The sequence below is a fragment of the Chelon labrosus genome, assembly GCF_963514085.1.
Source record: "Chelon labrosus genome assembly, chromosome: 16".
Classification (NCBI taxonomy): Eukaryota; Metazoa; Chordata; class Actinopteri; order Mugiliformes; family Mugilidae; genus Chelon; species Chelon labrosus.
This window is the reverse complement of record NC_140349.1, coordinates 26,269,033-26,284,077: the sequence shown is the minus strand read 5'-3', so window position 1 is coordinate 26,284,077 and position 15,045 is coordinate 26,269,033. Positions and strand designations below refer to the sequence as shown.

Below are 15,045 nucleotides of genomic sequence, written 5' to 3'. Positions count from 1 at the left end.
TTATTTCGTGTAACTTTGGATCTGTATTATGGATAAGTATTAGTGTAGTTATTATAAACATTACTGCATTTTTGTATTTTTAGTTTAGTATTACTTTGTTTTCTTCTAATTACGGTCAAGTTGAGGTCTGATATGTCTGCCCCTGTGAATGGTCTGCACTGTACGTGTAACGCCTCATTAGCAGCAGCGGCATTTTTACTAAATGTATTTTAATAGTATCATGTTGAAGTGAAAAGATTCGCATTTGGTGTGTGTGGAATAGAAAGGAGTGTACACCCACATTAACATATAAAATCAGTTTATTGATAAAAATATGAGAGCATTGCCAAATGTGCAACAAAATGCACTAAAAGGTGTAATTTATGTCAATGTTCCTGGTGAGTGTTACAGGTGGAGTCTGTGCTGAGGTGGATGACGACACCGTGGCTCTCTATATGTGCGAGACTGACACCCGGTCCAGAGTTCAGACTTGTTGGTTATCAGTTGTTATCAGCTCAGGTGGAATCGATACGTTAACTAGCTGCTGTGCTGTCATCCAGGCCACAGGAAGCAACCTGCAGGAATTGCTTCAGCTCCTCTCTAGGTTTCCTCTCCCTCTGACTCTGACTCTGTAGGCAGGAAGAAAGGAAAGTGTGAATGACAGCTCCATCTACTGGTTATACTGAGAGTTTGGTACAAAAAACCCTACAGTTCTGGAAATCTGTTCTGACTAGAAAAATAGATACTGTACAACAAATTATTTTTTCAAATTTTTGTCTAAATAAATCAATTCAGTATTTACACTTTGCAATAACAACAAATACCACTGACTGTGTTTGGAGGGAATACATTAGGTTAATAATAAGATATATGGTTATTGCCTTCTTCAGCGTTCTGGAGCCACTCAACAAACTTCTTCATCTGTTCCAAGAAGACACTCTTCCCTTTGGCCGCATGAGCATCTTTGTACCACTTTAAGATGGCTTCTTCACTCAGGACATCAGCTGAGTGAAGAGAGAAAAACATTTTGTACTAGCAGCATAAAAAGTCTACTCATTGATACCAAAGATGCTGTTCAAAAGTAGTAGGCAAAGAGAAGCCAGTCACACAAATGAAACAGAAATATTATGCTTTTGTGTTTGTTTATTCAGGAAAAAGAGCCAATACTAAATCTCTATGAGGTGCATAAGTAAGTGCACCTCTAGGATTATAAGTTAATTTCAAATTAGAGTCTGAATTTGTCACAGTCTGATCTTCACCACAGTGTTTGTGTTATGATGGCACGAACAAATGAGCTTTCTGATGGCCAAGTTTAAGTCCTGAACTTAATCCAATAGAAATACTGTGGAATGTCCTGGAGCAAGCAGTTAATGTGAGGAAACCCACTAACATCTGAGAACTGAAGCAGTTCTGTACTGAGGCATGGGATAAAACTCCAGCCACTCTGAACAATTGATCAGAAGTTACTGGAAACATTTAGTTGCTGTTATCGCCGCAAAGGGAGGTTACGCCAGATAACGCCAGACTTACTTTTGCAAAAAACAGTTTGTTCCTAAAGCGTTTTTGTGTGTGTGTCTGTGTCAGGCTGCATCCTGCTGGGGATGGCTGCTGCCATCAAGGAGTGTCATTGCTATGGGGTGGGGGTGTCTGCTCTGGTCTAGGTGGGTGCTACATGTCTAAGTAACATCCACATGAATGCCAGGTCCAAACGTTTCCCAGCAGAACATTGAATTGTCACAAGATGGTCAATGTTATTTAATTCTCCTGTCATGGGTTTTAATGTTGTGGCTGATCGGTGTACAGTACAAATGATGAATATTCTGAAATAAATAAATGCATATGTGCAAAGAAAGTATAATATTTCTGTTTCATTTTGGTTATCTTTGACTGCAATATTTTGAGTCATTTTTATGCAGAAATGTCAGAAGTTCTAAGTTGTGCAAATACTGTTAAGTAGCACTATATGTGGAAATAAACAATTAGAAGATAAATGAGGGATTGGTGTTAGAGGACTACAATAAGAGTGAGATGATGATGACCTTTGTAGAAGAGCACAACTATCTTAGAGAAAGACTTCATGAAGTGGATGTTGTCGTAGCAGTACTCCTGGATCTTGAGCAGCAACACCAGTTCAGACTGACCCTGAGTGCTGAAGACAGCCAGGAGAGGAGCATAGTGCTGAGAGACAGAACACACACACACACACACAGTCAATAGAATAACACCTACACCAATGCTAATACAAAAAGGACTCAACAACAGCCTTTGTTGGGAAGTAGTGTCACTGAATGAAACAAATGCATCAACATGATGTGTATAGTTATAGTTCTATTTCCCAGAAGGGTTCAGCTGGCTATGTGTGATCACAGTGAGCAATGAGGAGCCATTTACCAATACTGAAACTGCAGGTACAAAAATACAATCAATACAAAAACTTGTATACATGTAAAACGTAAAAATGTACCAATACAGCCTAACAACAATTATATCATTTTATCATTATAAATGTAGAAATGAAGTCATGATATTTTCCCCATGATATTCTGTCCGTTTGTGTTGTCAAATATGTGTTTTATGCATTCTTCTTTATGAATTTATTTGTTTCCACTTGTGTATGGAGGTAGTAACCCTCATAGCAGTGTACTAGCCCTTACAATACTTTTATGCACACCCCACAGAACAGATATCTGTTTTAAACAATACAGCTGCTACCCAGGCCATGTAAAATTCCACTGCTGTTTCTGTGATGTAAATATGACCTAAAGTGCACTGCTTTGATTCAAAAGTATTTCTACGGTGATTGTGTGCTGGTTGACCTGCACAGTAGTACTGTGACTGAACACGTCCTGTGTGAAACAGACAGACGACTGAAGTCGCTCCAGGCTGCATTTAGAAGTTGTACTATTAAAAGAGTTTTGCATAACAACATTTGTATATTCCTCAAAGTAAGGCACTGAAAAGAAGTGAAAGTACAACAGTATCATGATGTCTCAAGAAAGGGAAATTTAAAACAACACCCAGACTGAAAAGGACCAAAAATTTAGGTCTGCCAACCAGAAACAAAAGTGACCAGCAGGTGGCATCACTTATAACAATGATCGGGAGCGCAAAATATTCAAAAGAAGATTCAAAAGATTACCAATTCCTATGTCCTGTCATATAACTGTCACCAAGAATAACCTCTGTTACAACAGTTTCTTTATGAATGCAGTGGGAAGACTTGTTTAACAGTTCAAAGGGTGGGATCCATCACGTGTGTGACCTACTTTGAGGTGTTTAAGTGCCTGCTCTGTGACCAGTTCCTCCTTCTTGTTCCACTCCACAGCGTTCATCAGGCAAGTCCACAACAAGCCAATCACAGCCTGCTCCTGCAGCTGGTTCCTCTTCATCTCCTCCTTCACATACACCACCATCTGAACACACACACAGACACTAAAGCATGGTCGTAAATCTGATCACAGTGACAGTAGTGACTCTCTGGTCCAGCGCTGGTGTACATCTCAGTTGTCTGTACCTCTCTGATGGGACACTGCTGGGACAAGCGTTCCTGCAGCTCTTTCTGCAGCTCTTTGCGGGTCCCCAGGCTCTGTTGCACACGCAGGAATTCAGACAGCTCCTTGAGCCCGGCTTCATTGAAGTACTTAGAGAAATGTTCCACAGTTTGCTTGTTGGCAGGAAACAGCTCCTGAAGTCACCAAGGGCAGAAAACAACTCTTTTACAATAAAGAACAAGAATAAAATGTGCTCTGAGAAACAAAGCTAAAACTATATACTATTAGTGAAGACACTAAAACTATAAAAATAATGTTTGCATTCATGTAGTAAAAAAAAATAAATTAAAGAGGCACTTATAGCACACTGACGCTATGGGAAGCTTCGATGTTGGTTCTAACCTAAGGTATTATTGACTTTGCTTGGTCTTCTAATCCTCACAGCATTTGAAAGTTTCTTCAAGTGCAGATGAAGAAAACCATCGAGTTCTTGACAGCTGACTTCTAATTCACTTCAGTCAGTTGAGTGGTTCTTGCAGTAATATGGATTTCTACCTCTGCCTCATTAAAACAAACAGATAATAGACATATTGCACACACTGGTGTTATTACACCATAAGGTGTAAACAATATTCCACATATTAGGAGTGCTCGCCGTGGAGCCCAACAGCAGCAGGAAGGAAAGACCCTCTGCATCTTTCCTTCACACATCGAGGGTGAAGCAGTCTGTCACTGAAGCTGCTCCTCAGTCCTGTCAGGTCAGCATGGAGGGGGGCAGGACTCATCGTCCAGCATGGACTGTACATATTCCTGTTTTCAGTAAACAGGAATATGTACAGTATCTATGGTAAAATGTGTAAAGACTGTCATAAAGACCGCCAGAAAGAAAACAATGTGCATGAAGAGTACATGAACAAGGGGATTATCTCTGTCATGTCTGCATGCTGTTGCAAACTGTAATTTCCCCATTGTGGGACAAATAAAGGTTTTCTTATTCTTATTCTTATTTTTACTGCTACCTACACATGTACTGTTGTCTTTCAGCTGCCCTTACCCCATACTGCATATTTTCATATGTATTGTACACAGTTGGCACACGTTATTGTGTCCAATATTTTTTTGCACATGTACATGATCCATGTATGATTACACCACACTTACACACACATTATTTAAATCCTTACAGCTATTTTCCTAGCACATGTATATAAGCAGATCACTGTATTTTCCGCTGTGTCTTATTCTAATGCTGCTCTGTCACCGACAGCATCCCTCATTTAAATTATTTTTTGCCCTCACTAGAAGAAGCAGAACATTTGATAGCATCAACTCTTGACCCCAGCCGACTGATGACGGTTTTAATCATTTGTTTTAGTAATCAAGTACATGGACTTTTTTAGTACGACAGAAATACAGAAAATGAACATGGAAACGTGAGGAGTACCCTCCTACACCTAAATGCACATCAGTAGCTTGGTTCTTATTTAGAAATATCAATCTTGGTGGACTGCATCCGTGGTTACTCTCTAAGGCTATTCCTAAAGAAGTGTGACACACCACACCACATTCTTGTAAAGCTCTTGTTGTGTACCCTGGTGGTTTGTTCTTACCAAAAGTCTTTTATCCAGGTTGGCCTTCCTCAGAGAGGAGGTAACTGAATTAGCATCTTTCTCTGCGATCCATGCCTTGAACATCTTCACTGAAAACAATGCAGAAATGCCTGGACAAAGAAGTGTACATATGTCATTTAATATAAAGTATATATTTCCTTTGTGCTCAAAAATAATGCACATCATAAAGCTGTGATGATATATTTCTTGCTTTAATAGGAGTTAACACTTCCTGCAGAGATTCCACAATGAGCTTTTTTTTAAGATGAAGGACCTCTGCTGGAAGTGTTGAAAAATCGCATTATCTCACCATCCACCCACTGACTGGGGCTCTTTCAATAAAGTGACTTTGGATGATCTCAGATGATAAACGTCCTCCCAGCTCCACTGCTCAGACCAGCTGTCAGAAAATTAATTCTTCCAGTAGAAACTGTACCGTCTCACCTTCTTTAACCACACTGTCAGTGAAGAGGCTGGTGATGATGGAAGGTGGCAGTGTGCTGCCAGCCAGCAGGATGCCTGTCAGGATAGCCATTTTGGTCTGCTCTGATTCACTGAAGGCTTTCAGGAAGAGCAGCAGCTACACAAAACAAGATGGCGTACTGTGAGGGCTGTGACACACAGCAATGAAAATGTCAGTCTTTTACAAAAGCATTAATTTAAGTTCCATTAAGTTCCTTCTCATGCCTCAGATTTATGCAACATGTGGGTTAATAACTAGGGGTTAGGAAGTAGTACTAATGTTGCAACCTTTATTTCCTGAATGAATGTGTTTCTTAGAACAAGTGTGTGGTACCCTTCTTAAAGCCATATATGTGGGCTGCTCTTCATTTGGTATAGCCACAGTAGGGCCAGTCAATGTTCCTGGACACTACTATAAATAAGAATTAAGCATCCTCACATCGTATGCATCATCACCTTTTTGATTTCCTCCTCAAAGGCCTTCTCTAAATATTTGTATCGTCTGATGAGCTTATTGAAAACCTGCAGTTACAAAGCAGACAGGGACATAATTAGCCAACCTACAAACATGATATTAACAGAACCCTGTTCACTTTTTGACACAGTCAGTACAAAGGATAACCCTAATGTACCTTTGTAACATTTACATAATGTCTTGCATTAACTGACTATTTGAGATTTTCTTGTACTTCATACTGTAAACATTGCACATTCTGTGACTCATATTTTCCACATGCCTTCACAAACTGTAAGGTTCATTTATACAGAACCAGACATTTTATACATTCTTTATGTATTTAGGACCCCTGCATCTGGTACTGTTAAAGTCCAATACCTGAAGCATCTGATAAGAGATAAGATCTGAAATCATTTACTGTTTACTGCTGTTATGAACACCAAAATCAATTCCTTGCATATGTCATGTTCTTAAAGGAATTCTGATTCAGATTCTACCTGAGCATGCAGGCGTAGAGCGGCATGGCTTTCCTCAGTGGTGAACACACAGTATGCTGTCACCTTGGTCTTGTCGCCCTCATCAATACGTGTCCCACCAGGAGCTAAGGAATGGAACACAAGTTTATTAGTTAGAGCTTTTAAACCTGTTATTGGGAGCATGATATGTCCCAAGTTTGACAGGACACATGATGGTCACAAAGATAATTTAAAAAAAAATATTGTTTTGGGGTTTAGGTCACTTGAAGCAAATCCAATTGCTTGCTTCATGCTGTAGTTTTTGTCTAATGTTGTTTTACTTTGCCTTATTTGTAGGTTGGTTGATTGTATTTGCTAACCAACTGACAGTGTGTTCATGTACAGTGCAGATATTTCTGTCCATATATTTTGCTGAACTACTTGTAACTGGGCATCTCAAGAAATCTGTAAATGTTATTTTCCATCTTTTCCATCACCCCAAGAGAGCAATAATTCTTTCGAATTTACATTTTTTTCTAGAGTGGTGTACAATGGAAGCATACACCACTACTTGCTGGGAACGAATGCAAAGAAACCACTAAAAACGGAACCTGTACAATCTCCTACCAGGAGAACAGTAACTCCTTCCTTGCTAGAGCCTTTTTTCAGTAACTCCAGAATGGTCAGCATTCCCAGATTTTCACACTCCTCCACTTTTCTGTTCGCTTCACTAGCTCCTTGTTGCACCTTGGATCTGGTTACACACTCTAGGCTGTAAGTCCGTGAGGGGAACTACTCATTTAAACTTGTGGTCAAACTTAAACTCATATATCAGCATGGTCTCTGAAAATTTATAAAATTTAAATTTAATTCACAACTAGTTACTATTTTGAACAACCAAAATAATTACAAAATAAAATAATTGCCTAATCAATGATGACAATAGTTGCAGCTTCAATCCATCCAATCTCCATCTTTTGCTACTTCCTGTCCATGTCACAATGCCAACAGGAAGAAAGGAAGCCTCCTCCCCTTAGGGGAATCCCAAGACATTATGTATAACAGCTCCTATTGGTTCGGTTGACCTCTCCTTCCAGTCTGACATGCTGTCTTAGCTCCTTAGCCTATTTATAAGGGTGAGCCTAGCCACTATGCAGAGGAAAATTATTTCGACCAACTATATTCATCATCTCATCTTGTTATTCATTACAAAAATATCATAACCATAGGGGTGTAATACAAATAAAAAGCTTTGCCTTTGTGGTCATCTTACACAAATCTGTCATATACTTATCATACAGTATATAAAGCTAAATGGTTAGATAACTTAACAACAGGTATTATTAGCTCTTTGAACCTCCAGTGTAAGTTGAACATTAACGTTTTTAATTGTAATTGGTTTAACCGAGAGTGAGCCAACCTGAATGCTGCCAGGCAGTCACAGAGAACAAACTACTGTGACAGATTAAGGGGCAGGAGGTGTGTGTGTGGGTGTGTGCGTGTGTGTGTATGTACATAAGGAAAGACAGTTTACAGCATTAAAACATGTAAACAGGAAAGAAGACATAATACAGACAGAGTAAGAACATAAGGTTAATTAAGGTCATAAGGTTACAATGATCTGCTTTAGACTTCTTCTGCATCCCACCATCTTTACAGCAACACAGTTTTCAGCCATGTTTTTCAGATGTCCTTTGCTCATCTAATGGATCAGGTACAGTACAATCTTCAGGAAGTACTTGTGTAATAACGATGGAAGATCTACTGGACATTTATCACTTCCGGCGCCCAGGGGAAATTAAACCTAACTTTACCCGGAGGTGATTACTGTTTTTAAATATATGGGATTGTTAACAAGTTGTATTTATTTTGTACACTGCGGGGCATGTCCTCTACTAGTCATGCAATTCTGTGCTGCTACTACTATATAGCATGTTAACTGCTGTGTGTCCCTCTCTCACACTTAAGTCACATGTACTGTATGTATCTATGACAGATGTATGTTTATCTTGCTGTTCTCTTCTCTCTTTCTCCTCTCTGTACCCTTATGCAGATGGGTCCCTCCATGTGAGCTGGGTTCTGCTCAAGGTTTCTTCCTGTTAAAAGGGAGTTTTTCCTTGCAACCAAGCCTTCAGGCTTGCTCTGGGGGTTTCAGACCGGATGTTGTAATGCGTCTTGAGACAGTTTGTATTGTTATTGACGCTATATAAATAAAATTGAATTGAATTATAAGGAAACGTCAACATTTTTCACAAATATTCAGATGAGCTGAGAGAAGAATTCTTTTATTATCAAACCAGAGAGCTGTAAGGTCTGGTGCTTAGTGATGAGATCTGTTTGATTAGTGGGAATTACTGTGTTAATCTGACAAAGCAGTGATCTCTTTGTCCTTGTCTGGAGTCCTGGAGTGACCTTGTACAGGACACTGCCTGAATATGATCTTTATGTTGTTGTAGGAAAGTTGATGGTCAGTACAAAATGAATTGATAATTATATTATTTGATTACAACTGTTGAGATTTCTATTATGATATTATCACAAAATTGGATGTCTTAAATAATAAAGCCAGTTTCAATTAGAGTTCAGTTAAAATGTGAAGGTAAATGAAAATAGTATTGTTACATTCTTGCCCCATGTGAGAGCCAAACAGGATCCCTTCAGCCCACAGTTTAGTATGTCAGTGACACTCACCAAGCATGCTTCCTGCGATGAGGATGTCAAACAGCGTGTCTGCATAGCGCCTATAGTCCAGTCTGGACCCTGTGACATCAAGAAATTTGGCTACAGCATCCAGGTCGCCACCTGCTTCATTGAGGCCAGCGACAATTGTGTCTCGAAAAACTGTTGGCTCAAACTTCTCCTTTTCATCTAAGACAGAGGATCACAAAGTCAGTGCAAAGATTGAGATTAGTGCAGAAAATCTGAAACAGCAATTATTGGAATGTCACTAAATGTAAATGGGGCGGCTGTGGCTCAGTAGGTAGAGCGGGTTGTCCACGAACCAGAGGGTTAGCGGTTCGATCCCCGGAATGTGCCACATGCCGAAGTGTCCTTGAGCAAGACACTGAACCCCCAGTTGCTCCCAGTGCGTGGCACTGGTGTGTGCTTGTGTGAGCGAATGGGTAGATGTGTCTCTAACTGTAAAGCGCTTTGAGTACCAATAGGTAGAAAAGCGCTATGTAAAAGCAAGGCCATTACCATTACCATTTACTAAAGGAAACTAAAGTCAGTTGATTGAAAACCTAAGACTGCCTGGAAGGTACAATAACGAACTCAGTTTTAGTCTTAGCAGAATTTCTTCAATCGTAGCTTCACCCAGAATTTCCATGGGGACTGTAAAACTGTTGATAGCCTATTCTCTTGATCATCTAACGTAAAAGAAGACACTTTTCTTGTGTCTGGAGAAAAATTTCAAGACTATGAGCAACAGAAACATTCCATTCACCTTCACCCATGATCTGTAAAATAAAGGATTACTAGATGCAAAACTTCATTTTATCCATGTCTTAATTAATTCACATGTTCTCTTTTCATTATCATTTCCTCCTCTCTTTCACTGTTGAATGTTTATATGCTATTTACTGAATCAATCACATTTTTGCCAAATTCAGGCAATATTTAATTTATACAGTTTATGTTTATTTATCAGTTTAAAATGAATCTTTTCCAACTTCAGTGATAGCTGTCCATACATGCCATTTAAAGTGTGGAACAGTTTCTCCCCAGCTATCGCTGCCAATGTGACTGTGACATTTCATGAGGAATGTGTGTGTGTGTGTGAATGCTTGTTTGTGTGAAAGGAGGTGGACTTGTTCTTTGTTCATTGCACCTTATGAACAGATGTTCGTAAATTAAATATTCATAGTATGTTCATGTTGTGGTTTAGTTTCAATATTATTCAGTATTTGCAAATGTGTCAAATGTGTCAAATGTGTGACAATACAGCCTTAAGTCTCATGTGATGCCCTGATACCTAAAAGCTCTCTTTGCCACTTACCCCTTTTCCTGGTCTTAAACCGCTGGCCTGTGAGAACTGGCTTCTGCTGCTTACCGGTATTCATACAAGACCTAAAACAGCAATGCAAACAGACACTGCATTAGCATTTTATATGAAACCTGTGCAACTTGTACTTGCAAGCAATTGACTGGAGCTGGTATGCCATGAGGGGGACCACACATCAAAGGCTACATGCAGGTTTGCACTTGCTACAAGTTTTGCAGTATGACTCCGACCACTATATTGATGCACTTAATATTTCATTAAATTGAATTGTATTGCATTTCTAAACACTTTTATAAACTGAATTACATTTATGTTTCTCAAAAATAGTGTTTGATTGGGCTATGTAATATGGGCTCAAATTCTGGTCCATTAGGTTTAAAGTAAAGTGAAATTTCTTTAGAAACCGACTGTTTGGCAGTATGTTCAAAATGTGATTTAAATTTAGTGTAACCACAATCAGTCCATAAAATAAAGTACCTCCATTCCACCATGTTATTTACTGCGTGTGTTCAAGACAAAATTGAATAACTTTTAATAAAAGTTCAGCATGAATCAGTGCTGAATTCTGTTACTCGACTTAGAATGCCTGGTTTAAATCTATGGTTATTAGTTTTTTTTTTTTTTTTTAGCTTTATTGCCTAGTAGTCCAATTTTATAAGTTACATTACATCAAAAGCCTTCCCAACACTGCCAGTGAGAAACAATGATCAACAGAAATATAGCAATAAAAACTCAATTTCAGTAAGCAGCAAGAGCCCTTGAAATAGCAACGGGTGCTCCACTTCTATCAGTTACTAACTTTAACCACAAACATTTAACCCAACTGAAGAATAAAATATAAATAATACAAGTGACAAATTGAAAACCAAATGCTTACCAGTGAGATCTTTGCTGCTTACAAGTGAGTTGGACTGCACTGACTGACTGTTTGCCAACCTTTTGCTCTGCTCTATATATAGTGGGCTCATCCCTGCAGTGTAAACCTGCTTCATACTCAGCACACGTGTCGTATTACTCATAGTGTGTCTACCTCGTCCCTTCTTTCCATGTCAATCAAGCATGCATATACACATGAGTTGTTTATATCACTGAAATATCACTGATCGTTGAAAAACACATCTGAAAAAGGTGTGCTAGGAAAGCAACAATGTCATGTTCGCTATGCTCAGACAGGGTTCAATGCTACCGGCTGGGTCACGGATTACTGCACTTTCTAATCCACCACACCAATGCCTGTTGTCTGTCACTCACTCACTCACTCACTCACTCACTGCCTCCCTCACACAAAGAACATATTGTATTAGGAGGAACAGGCTGGACTAACCTACAGTATCCTGAGAGTTGAAGCCATCAAAACCTGGCTCCATAGGAACTGGAAAAAAATATATCCATATATCCTGGCATTCTGGGGACTGGACCTTGGCCCTGCTTAGAAGCCTAATTTGATTGAAAGAGTATGCTGCAGCACACCTGGTTTCATAGTTCCAAGAATCAATGGACCTGGCAAACTCTATAAACCTTGTTAACTCAAAAGAGATATTTTGACTTGTGATAGGATGAAAAGTTACCTAATGAGGCAGCTGGACTCTCACAAGATCACATGATCAAGTGACAAACAGCTTGTCAAATTTCAAGCTATGTGCTTGTAGAACAAGTGATGCCTTCTGCCAGTCGCTCAGACCAATCACGTCCTATGAGAATCTGTTACAGGCCCAGAATGGAGCCAGTAGCAAGATTATTTTTAACTGAAAAGCAGTGAAATAAAGTGTTTCGTCTTCTCTCGCTTCTACTAGTCTGAAGGCTAGAAGAGCTCACATAGCACTAAATCATCTCCTAATTGAGGCATTGCAACATGGTGACATAAGTTTACCACATAAACCACATTATGTGACCACACGCTTCCCCACAAATCAAGAATGGCTCCTGCCAACTCAATTCTAAATATTTTATGAAGACCAAACACATAATCCAAATATTCAAAACAACAACGGAGTGGTGTATGCATATTATATTTTTCACTGACTAGCACGTCACCATGTCTGTCTTGCCATCAAGACAGACATACTTTCATTCTTTCAGGGACTGGATTGGTTTGGACAAAGGTAGGTATGTTCCCCTCTAAAAGTTCCCTCTCTTTTGCAGTATCTGTCAATCAATATCTACATGTAGTCCCATCAGAGTCAGAGTCATTTGTATCACCTTGGGTTCTTCCCCTGTGTGGGCCATGTAACTGGTTTATTGATTGGTTTAGTTTGTCTTTTCTCTTCTTCAGGTTCAGGTCTGTGTGGTAAGCTGCCAGCTGGTAAGTCCTCCATCACCATGGCTTCCCCACCAAACTACATCAACAGACTACAAATCATCCAGAACTCTGCCGCCCAGATCATCAATCACGCCAAATCTGACCACACCACTCTGTTCTCATCTCACTCCACTGGCTCCCTGTACAGTACTGCATTAATTACAAGAACCTCCTCCAGGAGTACCCCCCCCCCCCCAACCTCCCGTACTCTTCACTCAGCTTCTGCTGGACCCAGACTCTGGAACCCCCCCAAGTACGACAGTCAGATTCCATCTCATCATTCAAATCACAACTCTCAAATCGTTTCTGAGATAAGGCCTTTCTGATTTGTGGGAATGTCCAAAATTGAGTCAATGACTGAGTTAGGTGGAATATTGGGGAAAGAGGTGCTACTTGATTTGACTAAATTGGGAATGCAGCAATTATCTCTGAGTGAGTCCAGCATCTCTTTCATACTCCTTTGGAAGGTCACGGGTGCATTGGAAATGCCAAAAGGTATCCTTGTACCCACTTGGCCAGTTACAAAAGCAGTGAGGTGTCGCGAGCCGTATGTCATAAACCTTTGATAGTAGGCCTTCCCCTTATCAAGGATACTGAACCATGAATGGCCCCCAAAGTATCGGTCAGATCACAGATCCGAGGCAAAAGGTGCCTGTTGGGATGGTTTTCTGGTTCAGTAAGCGATAATCAGTATATACAACATGGGCTACATAGGGAGATGTTGACTTTACGATACGTCCCTTTGCTAAAAGATTACATATGTACTCCTTTACTACTGAAACTAGTGGTTTTGGCACAGAGGAGTAGACCTTTTGTACACTAATGTCAGAAAAGCAGATGACTCCTCATACAGCATTTTATTCACAATCTTTTGCTGCTCCTTCTCAAGATGACTTGCATCCACTGGTGACTGCCACAATGAAAAAAGCAGTAGCTGGGATCTGGGGGCCGAAAAGGGGGGGTAAAGGAGACGGATTCTAGGGGCCCATGATTGAGGGGGGCCCAGAGAGGCCCCTAATGATGATGAAATTATAATACAGAAAAAATAATGACACTAAGTTATTAACTAACATATAATCACAAATGTTTTATTTTCAATGTCCTGGTAACAATAACTTTATTTGTTTTGGAAACATCAACGCCTGCAGGGCTCCCCCTTCCCCCCCCTCTATTTATGTAAAATGGTTCAGTCCGACTGGATCAGCTGCAGGTAGCGCACCGGCGGTTTGTCACACAGCGCCACAGCCTACCAGTTACTGTTGCTGGTGGTGAGAGAGCGTTCAGTAAGTTTGAGGTCCACAATGTCTCAGGAAAGACTTTGCAGTCTTGCCATGCTGTCAATTGAGAGTCAGTTGGCTAGAAAGCTGGACTTCAAAGACCTGATAAGCAGTGTTTGGAATAACGCCGTTTAAAAGAACGGCGTTAGGTAACGACGTTATTTTTTCAGTAACGGGGTAATCTAACTAATTACCTTCCCCGTCGTTACAACGCCGTTAACGTTACTGGAGGTTAAATGCGGTGCGTTACTATGCATTGATTGAATAAACTGTGTAATCCGAGCGCACCCCTGGCTCACCGCTAGTGAGGAGGTGGGTTAATAACGAGGTAAGCGATTATGATTGGCTAAGGCAGAGTCATGTTTCATGGTAGCCAATCAGAGCCAGTGGTTTTACACACATGACAGCACACGCGCCACACACACACACAACAGCTCAACAGAGATTCGATGAAGCAGCAGAGATGGCGAGTCAGGAGCAATCCGATGAAAAGTTGGCATTTTCAAGGTGGAGATATAAGCACTACTTCAATAAATAAAAAAATTCATTGTGGTCAAAGGGAGGAACGTGCATGTAATGTGTACATTATGTCCAGGAGCGAAGACTTGACATCCGTTGTAAGCAACTATAATTTAATGAAGCATCTCACGATGACACACGCATTTACAAAGCTAGTGGCCAAAAACACCGATACCTCCACCACAGACGATAGCTCGCTGTCTAAACCCTATCGAAATATAAATATTATATGTATAAATATAAATATAAAATATAGCCTATATATAAATATCGAAAGTTATGTACAAACACCTGTCTGTTCTACTCATTTCAACTGACTTGTGAAAACTGCTCAAAAAAATCCAAATTCTTTGACATAGCCTATAGCAACTTTTTTTTTTTGTTTAACAGTAACGCAAATAGTTACTTTCCCTGGTAATGAGTTACTTTTATTATAGAGTAATTCAGTTACTAACTCAGTTACTTTTTGGAACAAGTAGTGAGTAACTATAAC

At 39.9% G+C, this 15,045-nt stretch overlaps 1 protein-coding gene across 1 annotated transcript; it reads right to left on the bottom strand.

The window, feature by feature from the left end:
* Positions 1-579: 579 nt before the first annotated feature.
* On the bottom strand, positions 580-10,694 carry bzw2 (basic leucine zipper and W2 domains 2; the record flags this gene model as incomplete). The annotated part of the gene is made up of 11 exons (XM_084563316.1): positions 10,452-10,694; positions 9,146-9,322; positions 6,497-6,600; positions 5,999-6,064; positions 5,525-5,660; positions 5,081-5,190; positions 3,494-3,664; positions 3,246-3,392; positions 2,019-2,157; positions 861-983; positions 580-608 (listed from the first exon to the last, which is right to left on the bottom strand). Exons 1-11 carry the CDS (start codon positions 10,513-10,515, stop codon positions 580-582), a joined length of 1,266 nt encoding a protein of 421 aa, XP_084419442.1. The 5' UTR covers positions 10,516-10,694.
* Positions 10,695-15,045: the final 4,351 nt, after the last annotated feature.